Raw genomic sequence first — 25868 nt, 5'->3', positions numbered from 1 at the left:
AAACATAAGGATTTGAAATTTTGCTACAATATTGAGTTAATTAAGAAGAAATATTAGACTAGTAGTGAGGTCGTGGAATTGTTCCTATTCTTACCTAAACTACTGGCTAACAAAATGCTCTTTGTCAACCAAAAGACAATTTGGTATTCTACGACAAAATAAAATCTTCAAGTGTTTTGGCTTTTTTTTTTTTTGTTGGTTTTTTTTTTGTTGGGGGGGTGGTGTGGGTGAAGAAAAAGGTGGAGAGGAAGTCGGAAATGCAGACAAAGAAGATGAAACTCTTTTTTTTTTTTTTTTTTTTTTTTCAGTTTTGAGGATGAGATGGATCCAATGAGCTTACCATATTATTAGAGAAATCAAAAAGACTAGGAGAATAATCTATAATGTCTGGTTCTCTAATGTTGATTAGGAATCTGGGGCAATAATGTAATTTCAAACCTCGCCTACAAAGTAAGTTTTGATGTTTTTTTTTTTTTTCAAACTTCGCCTACATATCATCATAGCATTTCTAATTTAAAAATAAATTTAAAAAACCCACTTTTTCTCTTTTCTATACATTTTCCTTTTAAAATTTTTATATTTACATGCGCATAATGCATGGGCTCCATTTAATTCTCTATAAATAAAGCATATCATGTTTTAGTAGGCGCATGAAATTGAAGAATCATAAATAAGAGATCCCCTTCACCAAATCCTACCCATCAACTAATCTGAACCCTTGAAATTTGATCTAACAGCTAAAAACATGAACCCATTTTAAAAGTTATAATAACTTTAGCCGTTGGATCAAATTTTAAGGGTCCAGATCGATTGATGGGAAGGATTTGGTAAAAGAGATCAGGAGATGATCCCCTTCCGTAAATAAGCATGCCATATTATGTGAAATCATAAAAATATTGGATTGAGGTTTGAAATTTCCTCTTTCAAATGGACCCCAATTTTCCACTTCCCTAGTCGAACAAAATTTGTTTTTGCCGTAACTTGTGGAAAAGGGATAGAATATGTTAACCATTCAGAACTTGTGGAAAAGGGATATAATGTGTTAACCATTCAAGTTATTCTTTAATTAAAAGTTATTCTTTAATTAAAGTGGAATGGGAATGAGTCTGCATTCAAGTTATTCTTTAATTAAAGTGGAATGGGAATGAGTCTGTTAACCATTCAAGTTATTCTTTAATTAAAAGTTATTGTTTAATTAAAGTGGAATGGGAATGAGTCTGTTAACCATTCAAGTTATTCTTTAATTAAAGTGGAATGGTATATGTAAAGACGAGCAGGGACGAGCCATCGTTCACTACGCAAAACCCTATTCTCGTTTACAAGTTTCTACTTTAATTCACTTCACTTGCATGTGTTTTGCTTGTCCTGAATACAAGAAATGGCGGAAGGAGTTCTCTTCAACATTGCAGAACGGATCATTGTAAGGCTTGGAAACTGTGCTTTCCAAAAGATTGGATCGATTTGGGGTGTCCAAGATGAGCTCAACAAGCTCAAGGAGACCGTTGCTGGATTCCAAGATGTTCTCCTTGATGCTGAGCAAAAGCAAGCCAACAACAATGAAGTCAAGTTGTGGCTCCAAAGCGTAGAAGATGCAGTTTATGAAGCCGATGACGTGCTGGATGAGTTTAATACTGAAGTTCAGAGGAGACAAGTGATGCGTGACAATACTAAGCTGTCAAAGGTATGCCTCTTTTTTTTTTAGCTCAAATCATCCTGCTTTATGGTGAAAGATGAATCATTAGATAAAAGATATTAACAAGAGGATTCTAAAGGTTGCACCTCGTAGAACAATTTTAAAGTCACGTAAGCCTATTGATAATCACCTATTAGGAGTACAATAGGTCTCTGAATAACTCATATTTAACTACAACAAGTCTCCTACATTATTGTTTTGAATGTTTCGTATAACTTACCGTTACAAAACTCTATTAACTTATTAATACAGTTCTATCGAAATAATGATTGTTTCTACTCAAACTCTTACAGGTGCGCCTTTTCTTTTCTAGCTCAAATCAACTTGTTTTTGGGTTAGAGATGAGTCATAAGATAAAAGATATTAACAAGAGGCTTAGTGAGGTTGCATCCCGTAGACCCAGTGACTTAAACAATAATCGTGAAGATACAAGATTTATATTGAGAGAGAGGGTCGCTCACTCATTTGTCCCTAAGGAAAATATTATAGGGAGAGATGAAGATAAAAAGGCAATTATCCAACTTTTGTTGGATCCCATCTCAACTAAGAATGTGTCCACCATTTCCATTGTTGGATTTGGAGGATTGGGGAAAACTGCACTTGCCCAACTCATATTCAACGATGAGGTGATTCAAAATCATTTTGAGTTGAAATTATGGATATGTGTCTCTAATGTATTTGAGTTGGATATACTGGCTAAGAAAATCCTAAAATTTGACCAGCTTGATAAGCATCAGCTTGAGATGGTGGATAAGCTTGATATGGATAAGCTGCAAAATCATCTTAGAAAAAAAGTAGATGGGAAGAAGTACCTACTTATATTGGATGATGTGTGGAATGAGGATCAAGAGAAGTGGCTTAGCTTGAAGGACTTGTTAATGGGTGGTGGAAAAGGTAGTAGAATACTAATAACCACTCGTAGTAAAATTGTTACAACGATATCAGACACAGCTAAACCATACACCTTAAGGGGTTTGAATGAAGAGCAAAGTTGGTCTTTATTTAAGGAAATGGCTTTTAAAGATGGAAAAGAGCCGGAGAATTCAATAGTTAAGGCAATTGGGGTGGAGGTTGCAAGAAAATGTCAGGGAGTTCCCCTCGCTATAAGGACAATAGGTGGGATGTTGCGCACCAAAGATCAAGAAACAGAATGGTTGAATTTCAAAGAAAAGAAACTATCAAAAATAAATCAGAAAGAAAATGACATTTTACCAACACTTAAACTGAGTTATGATGTGCTCCCATCACATTTGAAGCATTGTTTTGCTTACTGTAGTTTGTTCCCGCCTGATTATGAGATCTCTGTAGAGCAATTGATTAGATTTTGGGTGGCCCAAGGGTTCATTAAATCATTTGATGAAAACGAGGGTTTGGAGGATGTTGCCTATGAATATTATAGGGAGTTGTTGCAGAGATCGTTTTTTCAAGAAGAAAAAACAGATGAGTTTGGTATAATAAGTTGTAAAATGCACGATCTCATGAATGAACTCGCAATCTTAGTGTCGGGGGCTGGAAGCGCTGTAGTTGATCTGAGCAGAAAGAATTTTCATGAAAAGCTTTGTCATGTATCTTTCAATTTTAATATTGATTTGTCGGAATGGGAAGTGCCAACATCCTTGCTAAAAGCAAGCAAGATACGAACCTTTCTTTTTCTTCGGCAACAACGTTGGAATGATCACCAAAGTTCCTCACGTAATGCATTTTATACTACAATTGTTTCAAATTTTAAGTCATTACGGATGTTGACTCTCAATGAATTAGGAATTACAACATTACCTAATTGTCTTAGAAAAATGAAACATTTGAGATATATTGATCTTAGTTGTAATCGTTACATGAAGAGACTTCCAGATTGGATGGTTGGACTTTCGAATTTGGAAACACTAGATCTCACTTTGTGTCGGAGTCTTGTGGAATTGCCTAGAGACATTAAAAAAATGATCAACTTAAGGCATCTCATATTGGAAGACTGCTGGCGGTTGAGTGGAATGCCACGTGGAATTGGTGAATTGAATGGTGTTCGTACATTGAATAGATTTGTTTTGAGCGAAAGCAATTGTTTGGGGAGGGGCGGTAGTGCTGGTCTTGCTGAGCTGGGGACCCTTAAGGAATTAAGGGGAGAGTTACTCATATTGAATTTGAGGCATGTGGTGTCAGAATCAAATGTTGGTACACCTCTCAAGGACAAACACCATCTCCATTCTCTGTCTTTATACTGGAAAGAGGGAGAAGATATAAGCGCGGTTGATGAGGAGGATATTATAAAGTCAATGGAAGTATTGCAACCCCATTCTAATCTAAAGCAGTTGTCCGTGTTTCATTATGGTGGTGTGAGGTTTGCGAGTTGGTTTTCTTCTCTCATAAATATTGTTAATCTCCAATTGATTGGATGTAACAGATGCCAACGTCTTCCGCCCTTGGATCATTTGGAGAAGCTTAAGTCTCTTACATTGGTTGGGTTCGACAAGTTGGAGTACATATCAGAGAATGAGAGCAGTAATAGTATGAGTGATGAGATGATGAGGATCTCATTCTTTCCCTCCCTGGAAAAGCTCTCCATAGAGGATTGCCCTGTTCTGAAGGGATGGTGGAGGGCCCACACTCATAACAGTGCTTCTTCTTCTTCATCAACGGAAAATCTGTCGTTGCCTTCTTTTCCTCGTCTTTCTACATTGATCATCAGGGATTGTCCTAATCTAACTTCCATGGCTCTGTATCCAAATGTGGAGAGAATACATCTCAGAAGGAGCAGCTGGAAGGTTGTTGATTCCTTGTTTGTTAGAGGAGCATCTGATATTACACATGATGTTGGTGTTGATGTTGATGTTTCTGCCTCTTCTTCTTCCCCTCATCTCTCCAAATTAACACATCTGTCACTCGATGGAATTGAGGATTTCGCATCACTGCCAGAAGAAATAAGCAATCTCACATCAATTCAGGAGCTTGCAATTAGTAATTGCTCTAATTTGGCATCACTGCCAGAAGGGATTCGTGGACTCCCCCGTTTAAATAGATTGAAAATTCAGCGGTGCCCCATGTTAAGCGAAAGATGCAAGAAAGAAACAGGTGAGGACTGGTTTAAGATTGCTCACATCCAATCCATTGAAATTGATGAATCTTAAGGTGCGTTTTCTAACTTGTTTAAATTTACACTTGCCTAATTCAGTATAAGCTAAGAAATATTAAAATGCCGATCTCGTCTCTTATTTTTATTCTTCATTCATCATCACCAGCAGTTTATTTTTCTTTCCAGATGGCATACCATGTGGATCAATGATTTTGGTATGCATTCATTACCCACTAAATTCAATTTTTTTTTTTTTTAATTTCTCTTTAATTTCCTTCTTTTCAATTATATAATCTTATATGCAGTGAATGGGGCGTCAACCTTTTGGATTCAATATGTAAGGGCCATTTTGATTGCTTGAAGTGGTTGTATATGATTTTACTTTTGAATGTCGGGGTTTTAAGTACTATGTCCCCTCATTGTATGTTTTTTCTTTAAATAATATAATATGGGCGTGAGGGCCTAGCCCCCCAGCTTCGACTGGGTTCCAGCCCTCTTTAAATATTTCTTTTTAATATTTGTTGATGTATTGAAAGCAAAATCACCTTTGTCACGTTATAACATACAAGTTGCATAATTATACACAAACAATGATAAAAAAAATTACGTCTATTAATTCTCAATGCACTAAAGTAACCAAATATTCTAAGATCGAAGAAAGTCCAAAATCAACTTTGGATATGGGTCGGGACACAAAAATCTGCTCCTAAACCCGAAACTAATCACAAAAAACTAATCAGTAAAGCAAATAAACTAATTATGTTTTGTTTAGTCAAAAGGAAATTCATGACAGCCATTACAAAAACAAAAATATTTGTTGTTTTTTCTATGTCCCGTATCTATAAACAACTCAGACAACTCCTAGTTAGTTTCTTTGTTTTCTTTTCCTCGATTTCCTTAGCAATCAAATGGTCTCCCTAAGTAAAAACAAATTCTTCAAACATACCGAATGTTTTCTAATATTTTTCTTCCTTCCTTTTATTCATCTACCCATTATTAACCCACACCAGTTCATACTTATAATATGTGATAGGTTTATTTTTAAAAAGCTGAAGATGCTTGTATTGCCAAGAACCAAAAAGGGAAAAGTACGGACCTTGACATTCACATAGAAATCTTCCATGCAGTTCTTTGGCATCTACAAAAACAAACTTATTAACAGATCAGTCAAAGGAAATTATTACAACCTCTGCAAAAACAAAATATGGCATGGTTGCGCTCATAAAAGCATTTGAATTGATCACAATTCGTGACTCGTTAAACATGATATCTCCTTAGACATTTTGGGAACTTGACAGCTTATATTTTCTATAACACAGATGTGCTCATAAAGGCAAATTACAGCAACCTAATGTCTACTAAAAACTTGGAGAAGGGACTCAATTACTCAACGAACAGGTGCCTCACCCTTTCATATTAAAGATCAAAGAGAGAACCCAGCCGAACTCTTCGAAATTCGTTGGCACACATGCGTCATTTGCTCAATTGAATGTATAATGCATGCTTAGATACAACGATTAGAACAATTGTTATAGATTGACATAAGCCTCCAAACTTTAAAAAAATTGAAACCTTAAGAAAGCAGAACCTGTTTTCATTCAGATTTGTGCTGTTTCGATTGGCTTATCTCGCTATGACTTGATTCATTAGTTCTAAGGGAAGTTCTAATCACTACGAAAACAGCTTAATAACAGTTGATTATCTCTAAAACAAAGAGGGAAAACATAGAAATACTATCTGTAATTAATAATAAGAAAAATACCATGAATTTGTTTTTGGGAAGCTGCTTTTAGCTTAGTACCCTCGTCTGGCGAAAACATATCCTACAATGCAGCAAGAAATAGAGTAAAAGGAATTATAGTTGGTTTCCATTTAGAACCTCAAAACCCCACTTTAGTCTTTCTCTTACCAGAGAAAACAGCATCTCCGGTGAAAGTGAATTCGAACTTGGCATCCATTCCTCCATCATACTTAGAAGCAACCACATCCTGAAAGTAAGCCCCCTGACGAACTTCCCATCCATCCACTTACTCCGGAGTCTTGAACTTTACAATTATAAGTTTGCTCTTGCTACTCCTTCCTGCTCGTAATTGCGCCATTTTCTTCTTATAGTCCTAAAATGAAAAAAGAGAGAATGATAACACCCACCATTTAAAGGAGTAAAAGCACAAAAAAAATATCTTGCAAACCCTTGATTTATCGGTAAAGCACATCAGAACCAAACAGTCAAGAAAATAACTTCAAACCAATTCTATATTTCTAATCAGAAGATGTGCAATTTTTATTTTATTTTTATCCGTCTTCAATTTGTGGCACTTCATTCTCAATAATGAACAATTCACAAAATTCCAGATTTGCTATATCAGAGGACAGACCGAATAGGAAAATGCATCATTCATTATCCAAATTGAAACAACAATCCCACTAAAATTGACTACTCATAAGAATCTCATTCCACAAAGCTTCTTCAGTCCAGGCCTAAACAACTGCAAGCAAAAAAATCCCCAAGGTACATACTTTCATCCAAATCATCCACCGCCATTAAGAAAACCACAACCTATATCTTCCTTCAGCTAAGATTAAAGCAAAATTTGAAACCCTAATCACTCCCAAACATGCTTTTGGAATATGAATAGAAAGGAAACTTGAAATTAGAGGATCATACAGAATTGGGATGGGGATTGGACTCGTGCTCGGAATCGACCTTTTCCTCTTGCTTTTCAGATTGATCACCAAAAAGGTTCTGCATCACCCGGTGCCACTTCTCTGGATTCTCTGGCAGTCCACCGACCATCTTCTGCTGAATCCACCATATCCGTCGGTGTTACAGCGACGGTTTTACTTTATTCTTAAAATTCTGACTCATACTCATATGCACCGTATCCAGCTTAACCACTTTATTATCCTCCTCATCCTCTGTTACTAAATAAGTAGGGGCAGCTGCCTTTGTTTATGCCTCTGTTACTAAATAAGTAGGGGCAGCTGCCTTTGTTACTAAATAAGTAGGGGCAGCTTAACCACTTCATTATCCTCCTCATCCTCGCAAAGCCCCACTTGATATGTCTGAAGTTGAAGCTTGAGCTTAAGTTGTTCCGTGAGTGCATTAGCTTCTTTCCACTCATCTCAGCTTTCAATGTGGCACCTTCAACAGCCCAGATAGCATCATCCACCTACAAATATTGCAAAAGAAAAATATTTTAGCTCCTAAATCCAAACTGGAAAAGAAAAAACACAGAAAATTAAGTAAACAGAATGCAACTGAACTTGCACAGCTTGCTTCTCAAATTCACGAAATGTTGCTAGAATGTCGTAGCAGCGTGGCAAATTCATCAGGTAATTTCTGTTGCCAATGATTTTCTATCAAATGAATTCATTTTGTGTTCAAATTCCAAGTAATTAATAATAAGAAGGATACCATGAATTTTATTACCCAAATCTTGTAATTAATAATACGAAAAATACCATGAATTTCATTTTGGAAAGCTGCTTTTAGCTTAGTAGCTCCATTTGAGAATGCAAATATGGCATACCGGTCAAGGGTTCGACCCAAAGGAAGTGAAAGCTTTTTTGACAGTTCAATACCCTCCTCTGGTGAAAACATATCCCCAGTCAATGGCAAGACAGATATGAAAAAGAGAGAAAATGATAACAACCACCGTTTAAAGGAGTAAAAGCAGAGTTAAGCACATCAGAACCAACAGTCAAGAAAATAACCAAACAGTCAAGAAAATAACCAATTCTATATTTCCAATCAGAGTTCTTCCAACTACAGAGTTTGCCTATAAAAACGATGTGAATCAGCCTATGTTAAGTAAGGGGGAAGTAACCATTCGAAGTGGTGTATGGTAAGAGGACTAACAATAAGGGGGGAGGGCAGCGATCAAAGCTTAGGTTTAGGGCCCACTAGGTTTAAACGAAAGAAGAGATCTTTCTAGCGATTCAGTTCCTAGAGTGTTCCAAACCTAGCCTTCTCAAGATCGGCTTTATTATTTGGTTAGGAGTTCGGTAGCTCGTCGGAGGAATGCCACTACGAAGCTTCTTCTCCCTCTTTTTGCAGTCGAATGGGCAAACTTCCTAGCCGTAACCGGAATATGCCCTCCCGAGCAAGTGGATCAAAAGAGAAAAGAGGAATACGATTTGCTGGAATGCACCCACCAGTTTTGCAATGGTGGAAAGGTCTCTCGCCGCTCCCGCAGGCCTGGCACATCAGAACCAAACAGTCAAGAAAATAACCAATTCTATATTTCTAATCAGAAGATGTGCAATTTTTTTTATTCGTCTTCAATTTGTGGCACTTCATTCTTAATAAAGAACATTTCACAAAATTCCAAAACTGCTACAACATCAAGGGACGGACCGAATAGGAAACGACATCATTCATTATCCAGATTGAAACAACAATCCCACTAAAATTGACTACTCATAAGTATCTCATTCCACAAAACCGAAACAGATTACTAAATGTCAAAAAAGAGTATTTCAAGGATATGGCAAAAGGATCACACCTGAAATGCTTTGGTAAGATTGTATACCCCTCTTTGATCAACCCTGTAGAGGTCTCCGCTGATGGTAGAGCATGCAGTAGCACAATAGATAATCTTGTTATAGCCCTGTACTGAGGCGTACAGGGTAGCAGGATCACCCGCATCCCCAGTCAATGGCAACACAGATATGAAAAAGGAGAGAAAATGACAACACCCACCGTTAAAAGGAGTAAATGCAGAGTTAAGACAGAAAACAATAAAAAATATCTTGCAAATTCTTGATTTATCGGTAATGCACATCAGAACCAAACAGTCAAGAAAATAATTTAAAACCAATTCTATATTTCTAATCAGATGATGTGCAATTTGTTTTTATTCGTCTTCAATTGTGGCACTTCATTCTTAATTCACAAAATTCCAGATCTGCTACAACATCAAAGGACAGACCGAATAGGAAAACGACATCATTCATTATCCAGATTGAAACAACATCCCACTAAAATTGACTACTCATAAGAATCTCATTCCACAAAACTTCTTCAGTCCAGGCCTAAACAACTGCAAGCAAAAAAATCCCCAAGATACATACTTTCATCCAAATCATCCACCGCCATTAACAAAAGCACAACCTATATCTTCCTTCAGCTAAGATTAAAGAAAAAATTGAAACCCTGATCATTCTCAAACATGCTTTTGAAATCAGAATAGAAAGGAAACTTGAAATTAGAGGGTCATAAGATTTGGGCTGGGGATTGGACTCGTCGTCGGAATTCACCTCTTCCTCTTCCTCTTCACATTGATTACCGAATAGGTCTGCATCAACTGGTGCCAATTCTCCTCCCTATCGCTGCTGATGTGTGCTGCAGTCGGAGCCCTCAAAGTACTGACATTGAATAGTTCATTTGATTAGATCATAGAAAATATCACCATAGTATCCTGCAAATTTCAAGAAATGTGTGCCGAAACAAATCTGAAAAGGAATGAAAACCCTGTTAACCAAACCCATCAACAATAACATAAGCCTCACCAATCAGAAGCAAGCAAAACCAATCCGACATGGTGAAATCCAGTCAACAAAACAAAAATCCCAAGATTACATACTTTCATCCAAATCATCCACCGCAACGACAACACCACAACCGATATGTTCCTTCGGCTAAGATTAAAGCAAAAATTGAAACCCTAATCATTCACAAACATGCTTTTGGAATCAGAATAGAAGGGAAACTTGAAATTAGAGGATCATACAGAATTGGGCCGTGGATTGGACTCATGCTCGGAATCGCCCTATTCCTCTTCCTCTTCAGATTGATCACCGAATAGGTTCTGCATCAAAACCCACTATCAAAAATCATACAAAAATCAATGCATTCACCGAAAAATCTCTAAAACCCACAAACCCCAAAAAAAATAAAAATAAATAAATAATCATACAAATAACTCACCGTGCTCAGATATACTAATTAAGATTAAGGGGTTTATATGAGCAAGAATACAAACAAATTTGGAAATGTCATACAATCCAAACCCACTTCCAATATTTAGCTATAACTAAATGAGGCCGTATCAGCCCAGCCAGAACCTTCTCGATCACCTCCTTCACCGCAAACTATCAATGCCAACACAAAAATTGAGAAAATGTGCGAGTAAATTTGAGCTTGTGATTTTCTCCGAAACCAAACAGGGGCCTAGACAGATGCTGCGCGGGAAGACTTTCTAAAGGCAATCAAATTTGCACCTCAAGACAATGCTATTGCAAGAGAGTTACGTCTTCAGGCACGAAAGGCGTAAAGCTGAGTGGTCAAAGATCTTACGGCTTTTTTTTCATTTTTTTTTAATCGGTCGAAACATCTTAAGCTCTTGAATTGTATGATAAATGAGGAAATCCGTGTATTGAACTTGATGGCAAACAAGACTGATTTGTGACCTTAATGTCATCTCTAATTAAAAGGGTTACGTATATTTTTTTTTCTAGAGTTATAAAAAAAATTAATTTTTAATGAACAGAGCTATGTTATATTTATATACTATTTTCAATTGAAATGATTAAATATAATCATTTACTAATTTATTAATTTTAATTTTACTCTTTAAATTTATTTACTACTTATATCATGTGAAAATAAGGTTATTTAGACATAATTTTTTAGGTGGATATAATGTGAAAAAATGGAGTAAAATGAGTCAAGATGGTAAAAATTCATGTTTTTAAAAAAGGGTCCTGATTTACAATATGTAAACATAATGTATTTCTAAGGGCTCTGCATCTTTTTCAATTAAAACTAGGGTATAAGCACACACTTTGTGTGTGAACAATTTCATTTTTGTTTTTTTTTTATTAAGGAGTGTGATTAGTTTTTAAAATTTTTAAAAAGAGCATGAGACAATGATGATGGGATCTCTTAATAAGGGCATCTTTTTTTTAATATTACATAATTACCATTTTGCCCTCTTTATGTAAATATTATGTATCAAAAGTAAGGGAAAAATAGGAAAAATAGGGATATGATTGTCATTTTGTCAGAAGATGCAAAATTACTATTTTGCCCTCCTTTTTTTCAAGAGTGTCTCAAAAGTGAGGGCAAAATTGAAAACAAAGTGGCAAAAAGTTGACAAGGTGTGTTCTCTTAATATATGGTATAGATACCTACAATATGCGTGTTTTTGCAAATTATGTATTTCTAAGGGCTCTGCATCTTTTTCAATTAAAATACCTACAATATGCGTGTTTTTGCAAATTATGTGTTCTGATTAAGTAAAATATGGTCAAATCAAGCCATGTTTTTGTCTATACAGAAAAGCATGATTTTTCTCGTGGGTTTTTGAGATGCATGCATCCACTCAGCTGTCAAGAACCCAGAAAGGCGTTGGTGCTGGGCTCCACAATTGGGCTGCTCGGCAGGCCCAACATACCTAGCTTGATTGTCTTTCGGCTATCATTCGGCTTGGTGGCTCCCAATTTTTTTTGGCCCAACTCTCCATTGGAGTTGGGTTTTGTGGTATTTTGGGGCTAAAACTTGACCTATGGTCTAATAGAAGAGGAAAGAACTTCATTCAATCCACTAATCCCCAACTGATTCTAGCAGTTTTTAGTGCTCCGCAATTTTTTGGATAAATACAACACACAACAATTTCTATTCATATATTGCTCTTTGACATACTGCTTGGGAAAATCTGTCAGCACATGAAGATTTTGAACGCGTTAGGTTTTAATTTGGACAGTAAGGACTGGGGAATCCATTTTCATAATTTTGATAAAATTGACAGGCTGCAGCAAACTGCAGTACAGACTTCTAGATTTACTGATAGAGGTTCCATGATTTGTTCTACAATTTGGAACAATATTCTAACTCCAATGGCCAATGGTATTTTCTCCACTTTCATGAATGGCTTAACTAAAGCAATTTCCACTTTTACTTTATCTAGACATATGATTGGTACTATGACATTAGTTTGTCTAGTTGTCTACGATTGCTACACTTGTGCTATAAAGTTTATACTTGGCAGTACAATTATCGTATCTCCTACTATATATTTTCTGGAGTACCTGTTTACAAACACAATTGGCAATCAAATGCTTCATGGACGAAAAATGCAGCACGCTCCTCCGTGGTCTGATGGCTTTCTTGTTATTATATATGGGAGGTCTTCTTGATAGCTGTGTGCTGGGTTTTCACAATGGCAGATGAAGACATGATGATCATATGGGCATTAGCGTGGCATAGGTATATGGGTTCAATTCTAGTTGTTTGTTGTCATCTTCAATCGATCAAGATTTCAGTTGGAACATCTTTGAAAGGAAATTCCTATCTAGTTGAGATTGCCCAAGCTGGTGCTAAAGGGGGAGTTATCTTTGAAACTATGCTGGCAGAAGAAGATGCAGCTATCCCAATTGCTGCAATAAGACGACAGTTTTTGGTGCCTTGACTATTGATCTACATGTTGATTTCTCACTGTTGTTCACTAGTAACCTTGACCTTTGGCCTGTATGGGATCTGAGAGAACCATAAAGTCAACGCTCTGTTTAAAGTTCCAAGAGAACCATTTCAAGGTGCACCGTCAATTCTTGGTTCTGCAGCTACACCAACATAAACCCTGCAGTACATCCTACTTGACTACCACCACAGCTGCTGGCCACATGAGTAGGAATTCTTCACCGTAAATCCAAGCTTCACCCTTATCAGGTGCTCTCTATCAAAAGGATTGAGGTCGATATATGCAATATCCTTGCTGCCTTAGCGTTCTCCTTTGGTTCAAAAATGAAGAAGTTGGAGCATGAGGAAATTGGGTATTTTTGTCGTTGGGAGAACATGGGTTCACACCCCACTCTCAAATGTCCCTTGTTGAGTTCTCAGATGGTGCTCAGGCTCGTGTTGTGCTTGAACCTAGAGAAACTAAAGGGTTTACCCTAATTAGGATCGTTACAAATTAAGGATGACTCAAACAAGGATATTTACTCAGTAAGAGAAGTTTATACAAATAACTTATTTCCATTCAAGTATGCGTTCAACATAGAATGCACACATACTTATAGGCCTAGGAGGAAATTTCCCGAACCTCCCCTAAAACTATTTGGAGATAAGACATGTTCTCTTTTGTCCCTTATATAAGAGAATGAGGAATTTTCTCTACATCACAATTAACAGTACTTTACGTCACACACAAACTACTTTAGATAAGATTTCTTACCTTATAACACATCGAATATTATTCTAGTGGGGACAACTTATTGTCAAACAACATGATGTTGGATAATTGGTGTTGGAATAGTAAAATTGTAAATTATTAGCTAATGAAAAAATTACATGATCAGAAGGGTGAGAGGGTAAGAAAAGTATGGAACGCAGGAGAGTATTTTGAGTTGAGTGTTTTTACTGAGACTTTATTTCTGAGTATACATATTAGTTGGAGCATTGTTCAGGACGAAAAAAGTTGAGTAGGGACAGCTGCCCCCATTGGGCATATGATGCCTCCATTTATGTCGAAATGTGTCAAATGAATAAACAATCATCATAAATGTGTTCCTTAATACTCACAACATTTATTTATTTCATCTATTTAGAAGCATAAACAATTTACGATTTGAAATAGCTTCTTAAAAAAATTATCTTTTAATAAAATTAAAAAAAAATATACTATTTTAATTATAAAAATATACAATTATACATTAAGTGGTTTTAGGATAATAAATCGGCCCAGTTCAAAACAGCCAATCTTCTATGTTAAGTAAAAAGATAGGTGTCACAAGGACAGTGCAGGAAGAGCGTGGGCAAAGGTCTTTTGGGCACAACAGATAATTAATTAATTAAGTTGATGTCTCTCTCGTCTGTATCTCATCATACAAGTAAGTCCCGCTTTTTCCTTTTTCTATTTTCCGTGTTCTGTTTGTTTCCTGAGAAAATTCCAAGGAAAACGAAACCCTTCCTAATTTTTGGTTTGGAATTCGAATGCAATTGCATTAAATTTTGAGTCTTTGATTGGGGTATTTGCAGAATTTTGAGAAGGCTCATTGGATTATACAAGTTAGAAGTAATGGAGGATGGTTCTGGGATCTGGAGCAGGCTGAGCAGTAAAGGCCACCACTCGGTTTCTGTAAAAGCAAATATATGTCAAATCTTCCACTTTTAGTAGCTTGTTAGCTTCAAATAACTCATAAGTGTGTTTTCGAGTGATCGAGTTGGACTAAATGAACACATGAAGATGTTTTCTTACCCGTTTCTACTTAGTTTCTTCAAGGACAATTCATCATTAGGTCATTATCAAGCCGGAAACTTACTGTTTTTATTTACGAATTGATAAGATTTTGGAAATAATATGTGTACCGAGAAGGAATGCAATAGTTGGATACTATGACTACTGCTTCCAGTGCACCGATTCATCATTCCTCCATGCTTTTTTATGTTGAGTAACTCAGAAATCCTGTGTTCCAAAACTCATGTAGTATAAGTGGGGATGGCAGCTATGTAGTCCCTGTATAATGTGCAGGGGAAAGAAGAAGATTGTTTTTCCCCTCTGTGCATGAGTGAATTATAATTCCTATAGGGTCGTTCCCATATATTATGGGGCACTATAATTCCTATAGGGTAGTACAATCCATGTGAGCCTTGTCAAATACCATCCAAGTTTTCAAATTGATTCTGTAAGCGTGAAGTGGTTTCCTTTTTGGTAGTGCTTTGATGTGTGCATTAGTTCAAAACCCAATAATTGTTATGTGTGCATGTATATGTTAATATAGGAGTAAGACATGAATGAGCTTCTGACTTGCAAACAGACAAACACAACATCAACGTTCACAGAGTTGTGGATGTACTATTCGTATAGGAGAATTAATTGTTCATGCATTAAAATTTATAAAAGGGATGCCTAAGAAGATACATGTAGAATGGTCTTGCAGTGAATTTTTACTCTGGTTCTTTCAATCACTGAGTGGTTGGCATATGCATGATAGTGCACTACAGGGTATGGACTGAAAGCACAAGACACAAGTTTGAAGGCACATGGAATGAACAACGACTACTTGAAATGATTTTAGGAAAATGTATTAGCATTGCCGAGTAATCTGTTACTTTTTATATTTATATATACAGAGTATATGCAAACGAGTTCTGGCATGTTCCTTGTTTAGTCTGCAATTAGTTTGTGATTTCTTTATTGCTTTTATTCTCTGTAATAACTTATCATTCCAGATGATTTGGGTCCATAAAAATTTAAGCATTATGTAGTGGTATAAATGCAATGGACTTCTTATTAGTAGTATATTTTTGTTACTGCAACAGAGAAAAAGGAAATGACTGGCTTGGCTATTGCGGTGTCCAGCAGGAAGTCTGGAGAGCGTGCTCTGTTACATGTAGGCTGGGAGTTAGGGTATGGGAAAGAAGGGAGCTTTTCTTTTCCGAATGTTCCACCATTGACAGATATTATTGGATTTGACGAAACCAAAGAAGTAAGTTGCCCACTTGCCTTCAAATGTCTTCCCAAGTAGTTACCAATTGAAGTTTCAGAATCTCTTTTCCAGGGGTTTGCTCGGTAATATAGTAACATGTATATTTATGGGTTCTGCCTTTCATAGAGGAAAGCTCGTAGTGACATGACTGTGGAGGAAAGGATTTGAGCAGCAGATAGAAGAAAGATGGATGGAAATGCTTTATTTAAAGAGGAAAAACTAGAGGAGGCAATGCAACTGTATGAAATGGTTACGCACTTGTAATTCTTACATTTTTTATTTATGGCTGATGAGCATTTTTATATTTCCTTTCTGACATGATTCTGGTGGGTTTTCTTAGGCTATAGCATGTATAGGTGACGACTTCTTGTTCCAGTTGTTTGGGAAGTACAGGGGCATGGCATTGGCTGTTGAAAATCCATGCCACCTTAACATGGCAGCATTTTTTTAAAGCTCAAGCGTTGTGTAGAAGTCATTGGACAATGCAGCATTGTAAGTATGCTGCTATCACAAGAAAGTCCTCTAATTTCACGTGTTCAGCGGTTGTGCTATTCATCATTAGATACTAGAAAGTTGGGTTTGTAGGCTTATTTTGGAGTATTACTGCATCCCAACAAGTTTGAATCTTCATTCACTTTGGCCTGCTATTTTGGATTGCCGTGGAAAATGAAAATGCTCTTAGTATGGACCAGCGAAAAGTTTGTAGGCTCACCGACACCAATTCCTTTCAAACATTAAGTGAGGGAACTCACTTATGTAGAGGGATTGGTGCATGGTTATGGGGGATGTGGGATAATGGTCCCTCACAAGTTCCAACATTTAGATGCAAGTAGTTTTAGCCGGGAACGAAGATACAGTGATCAAATTTAGTGGTCTAAACTATTAGCAGTGGTAGGGTCAGGAATTTACAATGATGGGGTCAAAAAATCGATCATGCTTTCATTTACGATTACCCACAATGTGTTCTCATATTTTGAAAACATTGTATCACAATAACATTATCAATAACATCAAATACATCATTCTCAATGTATACAATCAAACTATCATTTAATCATTCATCACTTGTCCTGTTATGATGTGGATTATTCACAATAATCATCTCCGGAAAAGCTCTTTCAACAGAAGCAGTCACAATAGGTAAAATTTTTGTTGATTTTATTAGCAGGAGGGATATTGCCTATCCCTGTTTGTCTCCACCAACTTTTGTGCAAGACTACTAATTCCCTTCAACACAGAAATTTCATTATGCAAACGCATGTCATGGATATAATTTTTAAGTTCATCTTCAAGTAGTGCGCTCCGTATTTGGATAAAATTAGGCAAGACTAACTAACTAAACCACATAATATAAGTTTGATCATATTAACAACCATTGACTCAACCAAAACTACAAGCAAAAAAAATAAAAATAAAAAAGAAAAAAAGCCTAAGGTGGTAGATCAGATGCAACTCAGAAAATGGAAGACACTACCTGAACGTCAACCCCCCAGTAGCCAAGGACAAAGGAAAAGAGAAGCTGATTGAGATTGAAGAGGATGCCATCTCTCAGCTCTTCGGGATGGCTCCTCTGAAGGGTCGTATCTGTATGAAAGATCTTGGTAATCTTCTAACGGTTACATAATTTTAGCAATATTCAAACTTACACCAAATCAATTTTATGTCTTATGAGATGTAGATACTTGGCAAAATAGTTGCATTATTATTATTTGTTTTTTTTTTCTACCCTTCTTTTTGAAACTAGAAATTGAAGGAGATCTAATTTTCACAATGTATAAATTTGTACCGAAGATACAAACAAAATTGGACTGGTTGCTTCCATTTGGAAGTGGTGGGTGTGGAAACGTCCAGCTGTGGGTGTACAAATGATGCGGGTTATAATAGCGCGTGGGCCCAGGGAGTGGTTGGTGAGAGAACATGCGTTGGAAATCAAATTAAAGACACAACACAAGCTTCAGTAGAGCACTAGCTAATACTTTACTAGCTACTAGGGCACAAAAGTAGAGGAAAAGAAAAGGACAGGAACAAATGGCTATACTTTGTGAAGGACCCAGCTGGCATTAAAAATCAACTTTTAATTATTAAGGGCAGCGTAACATATTGACCATTATTATTAGGTCTTTGTTTTTAGTATATACATTGAATATGTGTGAGTGGCTGGATGAGTGATGGGCATATCATATATACTAAAACCCATAGGGGTTGAACACTGTGGATGAGCAGTGGGGGGACGGTTTTGCCCTGGCTTTTTTCTTGGTTTCCCTTGCTGCTTGCCCTTTTGTGCAGTTCAGTGACTGTTTTGTCCCTTCAGTCCGTGTGTCAGCCATCTATATGCTCTCTTTCGTCCGTCTTCTCGATTTTTCTCTTTGTATTTTGCTGCTTTCTCACAGATCTCTCTTATTCTCCTCTTGAACTCACCCTTTCTCGCTCCCAATTTTTGGTGCTTGTATAGACTAGAAGGAGGAGCCACTTTTCACTACACACTTAATTACAACCTTCTATTTTATTTCACTTCACTTGGATTTTACTTGTCCTGAATACAAGACATGACAGAAGGAGTCGGAAAATTATATCCAACGCCCAATGAAATTTGGAATAGACTGATGAAAAATTATGAATTTTCTATAGAGCTACTGATATATAATATTTCATCGGTTGCTATAACGCAGTTATAGGGGTTGGAAAATTTTTCAAAATGATAAATTTACAACCCTATTGGGGTCAAGGGATGCCAATGCCCCCGCATTGGCACTGCTAGTGACTGTTAGACAAGAGTTTATCTTATTTTCACTTTGTTTACTGAGTTTTCGATTGTGAATTTTCCGTGACTACTATAATATGTTAGATGGTGTGTAAAAAGAGTCAATTTGTTTCTTTGAAGTACTTCTTGTGTTTTTGTTTATGTGGATATTTTTCAATAAACGCGTGAAACTCAAGAATCAGAATGGTTCTAATTATTATTTGTTATTCCATATAAATAAGCATGTTATATTATATGAAATCATAAAAATATTAGATTGATGAGCCATTTAGTATTACTATCTAGTGATATTCTTCTAGATTTGTAAGTGATAGTTATTAGGTTCGATTCTTGGTAAAGACAAATTTGAACGATATTATTAATAGTTTATTGTAAGACTTAGTTTACTCTCTCACTTTCTTAGTGTAAATAATATCAATTATTCAAATAATAATAATAATAATAATAATAATAATAACAATAATAATAATAATACTAATCATAATGGATTGGGGTTTGAAATTTCCTCATTCCAAATGGACCCCTGTTTATGACTTTGTTTAGTCTATTAGCATTATATCATCAACATAAATACATTATGATATCTTATCATCCCTTTTACTTTTAGATCTCATTTGACAGCTCAGACCGTATTAACTATTTCAATCAGATATGATAATTTGTATATCAAATAATACTGATTAAATTAGTCGAACGTTTGGTGTAGAATCGAACTAAAAACCGATTATACAATAATGCATTTTATTTTATGAAAGACAATGTAAAAAATTGTAAATAAAATGAAAAAAAGAAAGGAAAAAAATCGATAGAATAATTAATCTTCTACAAACAATTCGTCGTCATTGATATTCTGCGCACAACCCAAAAAAGTTATGGGTGTGGATTCATGGCAAATCGACGCACCATGAAGGTGCGGAATCACGTACAGACGGTGAGATCCACTCCAGATTCCGACGAAAGGACGACTTGTAGGTTGTCGGGTTTCAGATCCTCTCAAGGAAATCGATTAATTGAATTTACATCGTGGTAGGTTGTCGCAACCGCAAAAATGAGCCAAGAAACTTGATCTTCCAACCCAAATGAATTTCACAAAATTTAAATTTTGTCCAACCCTAATTAATTTCACACAATTTTAATTTTGCGATTCAAAACCTTAATTTTGGAAGGAACCGTAACTTCATCAAATTTTTTGAGCGGAACAGAAAGAAGAAGAAGAAGAAGAAGAAGAAGAAGAAATCTTGATGAAGACGATAGTTGAACAACCGCAACGAGATTGACTCTTGTGCACGATGCGAGAGAGAGGGACGCTACAAGAGAGAGCAGGAGAACACAGCGTGGTTTTCCTACCAACTAATAATACAGAGGTTTTGAGTTGGATAATTTAGTAGGTGTATACTATATAAAGATGTGGACCCAGTTTAATTAATTCGGGTACTATTTAGTGTAAAATTAAACTAAACACTTAGGGTCCGAACTATTTATCTTGTCCGGTTCGCTATACGACTTGTCAAATGAAGCCTTAACGTATAATGTTGTTTCATTGGTAATCTTCTAACAATTGCATAGTTTTAGCATTATTCAAGCTTACATCAAAACAATAGCAGTATTCAAACTTACATCAAAATAACCTTCGTCTTTCATCTCATATACCTTATGAGATGAAGACACGCGATAAAATAGTTGCATTATTATTATTATTATTATTATTATTTCTTTTCTCAACCCTCATTTTTTGAAACTAAAAATTGAAGGAGATCTAATTTTCTCAGCTGAAAGAAGGCGTCAGAAAAGTGCAACGTTTGGTGTATAAATTCGTACTGAAGATACAAATAAAATTGGACTGGTTGCTTCTGTTTGGAAGTGCTGTGTGTAGACACGTCTATCTATGGGTTTACAAATAATGGCGGGTTATAATAGCGCGTGGGCCCAGGGAGTGGTGGGTGAGGGAACATGTGTTGGAAATCAAATTAAAAACACATCACAAAGCTTTAGTAGGGCACTAGCCAATACTTTACTAGCTTACAGGGCACAAAAGTAGAGGAAAACCATATTCAACTTTCAATTATTAAGGCCAGCTATACCATATTGACCATGTTCTCACTAACGCATAATCGGATTGACCATTATTAGGTCTTTGTTTTTATTTTATACATTGAATGAGAGATGGGCATATCAAGACTAGCAGGAGAAGCCATCTTTCACTGTGCAAAACTATATTCTTAGTTACAATCTTCTACTTTAATTCACTTCACCTGGGTTTTTGCTTGTCCTGAATACAAGAAATGGCAGAAGGAGTTCTCTTCAATATTGCAGAACGGATCGTTGTAAGGCTTGGCAGCCGTGCTTTCCAACAGATTGGATCGATTTGGGGTGTCCAAGATGAGCTCAACAAGCTCAAGGAGACAGTTGCCGGATTCCAAGCTGTTCTTCTTGACGCTGAGCAAAAGCAAGCCAACAACAATGAAGTCAAACTGTGGCTCCAAAGCGTAGAAGATGCAGTTTATGAAGCCGATGACGTGCTGGATGAGTTTAATACTCAATTTCAGCGGAGACAAGTGATGCGTGGCAATACTAAGCTGTCAAATAAGGTATGCCTCTTTTTCTTTAGATCAAATCAACTTGCTTTCTGGCAAAAGATGAGTCATTAGATCAAAGATATTACCGAGAGGATTCGAGAGGTTCCATCTCGGAGAACATTTTTATAGTCACGTAAGCCCATTGATATTCACCTATTAGGAGTACAATAGGTCTCTCAATAACTCATAATTAGCTGCAATAAATCTTCTCCATTATTGTTTTGAATGTTTCATATAACTTACCGTTACAAAACTCTATAACTTATTAATACAATTCTATTGAAATAATGATTGTGTCTACTCAAACTCTTACAGGTGCGTCTTTTCTTTTCTAGCTCAAATCAACTTGTTTTTGGGTTAGAGATGAGTCATAAGATAAAAGATATTAACAAGAGGCTTAGTGAGGTTGCGTCTCGTAGACCCAGTGGCTTAAACAATAATCGTGAAGATACAAGATTTATATTGAGAGAGAGGATCACTCACTCATTTGTCCCTAAGGATAATATTATAGGGAGAGATGAAGATAAAATGGCAATTATCCAACTTTTGTTGGATCCCATCTCAACTGAGAATGTGTCAACCATTTCCATAGTTGGAATTGGAGGATTGGGGAAAAGTGCCCTTGCCCAACTCATATTCAATGATGAGGTGATTCACAAGCATTTTGAGTTGAAAATATGGATGTGTGTCTCTAATATATTTGAGTTGGATATATTGGCCAAGAAAATCCTAAAAGCTGACGAGCTTGATAAGAAGCAGCGTGATAAGGTGAACCAGCTTGATATGGATCAGCTGCAAATTGATCTTAGAAAAAAAGTAAATGGGAAGAAATACCTGCTTGTGTTGGATGATGTGTGGAATGAGGAACCACAGAAGTGGCTTAGCATGATGGACTTGTTAAAAGGTGGTGGAGAAGGTAGTAGAATATTAATAACCACTCGTACAGAAACCGTTGCGATGGCATCACACACAACTAAACTGTACAACTTAAGGGGTTTGAATGAAGTGCAAAGTTGGTCTTTATTTAAGAAAATGACTTTCCAAGATGGAAAAGAACCAGAGAATTCAACAATTAAGGCAGTTGGGATGGAGGTTGTAAGAAAATGTCAGGGAGTTCCACTCGCTATAAGGACGATAGGTGGGATGTTGCGCAAAAAACATCATGAAATAGAATGGTTTAATTTCAAAGAAAGGAAACTTTCAAAAATAAGTCAAAAAGAAGATGATATTTTACCAACACTCAAACTAAGTTATGATGTGCTCCCAACACATTTGAAGCATTGTTTTGCTTATTGTAGCTTGTTCCCACCTGATTATGATATCTCTGTACCAAGATTGATTAGACTTTGGGTGGCACAAGGGTTCATCAAGTCATTCGACGAAAACGACTGTTTGGAGGATGTTGCGTTTGAATATTATAGGGAATTGTTGTGCAGATCGTTTTTTCAAGAAGAAAAAACAAATGAGTTTGGTGTAATAGAAAGTTGTAAAATGCATGATCTCATGAATGAACTTGCAATCTCTGTGTCGGGGGTTAGAAGCACTGTAGTTGAGCCAAACCAAAAGAATTTTCATGAAAAGCTTCGTCATGTATCTTTCAATTTTGATATTGATTTGTCGAAATGGGAAGTGCCAACATCCTTGCTAAAAGCAAGCAAGATACGAACCTTTCTTTTTCTTCAACAAAGTTGGAGTGATGACCAAAGTTCCTCACGTAATGCATTTTATACTACAATTGTTTCAAATTTTAAGTTATTGCGTATGTTGAGTCTCAATGAAATGGGAATTAAAAAAGTACCTAAATGTCTTAAAAAAATGAAACATTTGAGATATCTTGATCTTAGTGGGAATCCCATGGAGAGACTTCCAGATTGGATAGTTGGACTTTCGAATTTGGAAACACTAGATCTGACTAATTGTGAAGATCTTGTGGAATTGCCTAGAGACATTAAAAAAATGATCAACTTGAGGCATCTCATCTTGGAACGCTGTGTGGTGTTGAGGGAAATGCCACGTGGAATTGGTGAATTGAATGGTGTTCGTACATTGAATAGATTTGTTTTGAGCGAAAGCAATTGTTTGGGGAGGGGCGGTAGTGCTGGTCTTGCTGAGCTGGGGACCCTTAAGGAATTAAGGGGAAAGTTAGCCATAAGGAATTTGAGGCACGAGAAAGATGTGGTGTCAGAATCAAATGTAGGTACACCTCTCAAGGACAAACAGCATCTTTGTTCGTTGGATTTGAGGTGGAAACAGGGAGAAGATATAAGCGCGGTTGATGAGGAGGATATTATAAAGTCAATGGAAGTATTGCAACCCCATTCTAATCTAAAGCAGTTGCAAGTGGATCGCTATAGAGGTGTGAGGTTTGCGAGTTGGTTTTCTTCTCTCATAAATATTGTTAATCTCAAATTGTGGTTTTGTGAGAGATGCCAACGTCTTCCGCCCTTGGATCATTTGCCTTCCCTTAAGTCTCTTACAATGGTTGAGTTGGAGAAGTTGGAGTACATATCAGAGAATGAGAGCAGTAATAGTATGAGTGATGAGATGATGAGGATCTCATTCTTTCCCTCTCTGGAAGAGCTCCACATACTTGGTTGCCCTGTTCTGAAGGGATGGTGGAGGGCCCACACTCATAACAATGCTGCTTCTTCTTCATCAACGGAAAATCTGTCGTTGCCTTCTTTTCCTCGTCTTTCTACATTGATCATCAGGAATTGTCCTAATCTAACTTCCATGCCTCTGTATCCAAATGTGGAGAGTATAGAACTTACGAGTTCCAGCTGGAAGGTTGTTGATTCCTTGTTTGTTAGAGGAGCATCTGATATTACACATGATGTTGGTGTTGATGTTTCTGCCTCTTCTTCATCCCTTCCTCTCTCCAAATTAACACATCTGACACTCAATGAAATTGAGGATTTGGCATCACTGCCAGAAGAAATAAGCAATCTCACGTCACTGCAGCATCTTCAAATTATTTATTGCTCTAATTTGGCATCACTGCCAGAAGGGATTCGTGGACTCCCCTGTTTAAATAGATTGGAAATTTGGCGGTGCCCCATGTTAAGCGAAAGATGCAAGAAAGAAACAGGTGAAGACTGGTTTAAGATTGTTCACATCCAATCCATTGAAACTGTTTAATCTTAAGGTGCATCTTCTAACTTCTTTAAATTTACACTTGCCTAATTCAGTATAAGCTATGAATTATTAAAACGCCGACCTTGTTTCTTATTTTTATTCTTCATACATCATCACCAGCATTTTATTTTTCTTTCCAGATGGCAAAACATGTGGATCAATGATTTCGGTATGCATTCATTACCCACTAAATTCAATTTTTCTTTTTTAAATTTCTCTTTAATTTCCTTCTTTTCAATTATCTAGTCTTGTATGCAGTGTCAACCTTTTTGATTCAATATGTAAGGGCCATGTTGATTGCTTGAAGTGGTTGTATATGATATTACTTTTGATCGTCGGGGTTTTAAGTACTATGTTCCCTCGTTGTATGTTTTTTCTTTAAATAATATAATATGGGCGTGAGGGCCTAGCCTCCCAGCTTCGACTGGGTTCCAGCCCTCTTTAAATATTTCTTTTTAATATTTGTTGATGTATTGGAAGCAAAATCACCTTTGTTACGTTATAACATACAAGTTGCATAATTATACACAAACAATGATAAAAAAAAAAATTACGTCTATTAATTGTCAATGCACTAAAGTAACCAAATATTCTAAGATCGAAGAAAGTCCAAAATCAACTTTGGATATGGCTCGGGACACAAAAATCTGCTCCAAAACCCGAAACTAATCACAAAAAACGCTACATTCTCAGTAAAGCAAATAAACTAATTATGTTTTGTTTAGTCAAAAGGAAATTCATGACAGCCATTACAAAAGCAAAAATATTTGTTGTTTCTTTGTTAGTTTCTATAAACAACTCAGACAACTCCTAGTTAGTTTCTTTGTTTTCTTTTCCTTGATTTCCTTAGTAAAAACAAATTCTTCAAACATACCGAATGTTTTCTAATAATTTTCTTTTCTTTCCTTTTATTCATCTACCCAATTGAACTGGTCTCTTAAGTTTTCTTAATCTGCAATCATAATATATTGTTTTCTTAAGTTTTATTCAAAAAATTTACTTATATGTAGTGTTCTTTTCCATATTCTATCCCGCACATCTAAGTTCATTATTTACCCACACCAGTTCATACTTATAATATGTTATAGGTTTATTTTTAAAAAGCTGAAGATGCTTGTATTGCCAAGAACTAAAAAGGGAAAAGTACGGACCTTGACATTCACATAGAAATCTTCCATACAGTTCTTTGGCATCTACAAAAACAAACTT

General features: G+C 36.3%; 2 protein-coding genes, 1 long non-coding RNA gene and 1 pseudogene across 6 annotated transcripts; 3 read left to right on the top strand and 1 right to left on the bottom strand.

Moving 5' to 3' along the window:
• Positions 1-1267: 1267 nt before the first annotated feature.
• LOC103945904 (disease resistance protein RGA2-like) lies at positions 1268-5264 on the top strand. 2 transcript variants are annotated; one of them, XM_048588652.1, is made up of 4 exons: positions 1268-1681; positions 1987-4816; positions 4947-4975; positions 5054-5264. In XM_048588652.1, the coding sequence occupies exons 1-2, from the start codon at positions 1379-1381 to the stop codon at positions 4813-4815; spliced, it is 3132 nt and encodes a 1043-aa protein (XP_048444609.1). In that variant the 5' UTR covers positions 1268-1378; the 3' UTR covers position 4816; positions 4947-4975; positions 5054-5264. The 2 variants fall into 2 exon arrangements, with proteins under 2 accessions (XP_048444609.1, XP_048444608.1); XM_048588651.1 differs by having other exon boundaries at positions 1269-1681; positions 5066-5264.
• LOC125479411 lies at positions 5004-11147 on the bottom strand. Of its 2 annotated transcripts, XR_007259972.1 has the most exons (8): positions 10690-11147; positions 10493-10570; positions 9266-10127; positions 8620-8958; positions 7426-7930; positions 6670-6874; positions 6523-6583; positions 5004-5898 (listed from the first exon to the last, which is right to left on the bottom strand). It is a non-coding gene; the product is annotated as an uncharacterized LOC125479411 (long non-coding RNA). The 2 variants fall into 2 exon arrangements; XR_007259971.1 differs by lacking the exon at positions 5004-5898 and having other exon boundaries at positions 6339-6583.
• Positions 11148-12922: 1775 nt separating this feature from the next.
• On the top strand, positions 12923-16968 carry LOC103940869 (annotated as a pseudogene).
• Positions 16969-20972: 4004 nt separating this feature from the next.
• On the top strand, positions 20973-25118 carry LOC103945920 (putative disease resistance protein RGA3). Of its 2 annotated transcripts, XM_048588654.1 has the most exons (4): positions 20973-21536; positions 21840-24669; positions 24800-24828; positions 24918-25118. In XM_048588654.1, the coding sequence occupies exons 1-2, from the start codon at positions 21231-21233 to the stop codon at positions 24660-24662; spliced, it is 3129 nt and encodes a 1042-aa protein (XP_048444611.1). In that variant the 5' UTR covers positions 20973-21230; the 3' UTR covers positions 24663-24669; positions 24800-24828; positions 24918-25118. The 2 variants fall into 2 exon arrangements, with proteins under 2 accessions (XP_048444611.1, XP_048444610.1); XM_048588653.1 differs by having other exon boundaries at positions 24800-25118.
• Positions 25119-25868: the final 750 nt, after the last annotated feature.

Source organism: the organism of the source record quoted next, unplaced genomic scaffold (genome assembly GCF_019419815.1).
Source record: "Pyrus x bretschneideri cultivar Hongxiangsu unplaced genomic scaffold, Pyrus_bretschneideri_v1 Contig286, whole genome shotgun sequence".
Lineage (NCBI taxonomy): Eukaryota > Viridiplantae > Streptophyta > Magnoliopsida > Rosales > Rosaceae > Pyrus > Pyrus x bretschneideri.
This window is presented reverse-complemented; position numbering and strand designations above follow the sequence as displayed.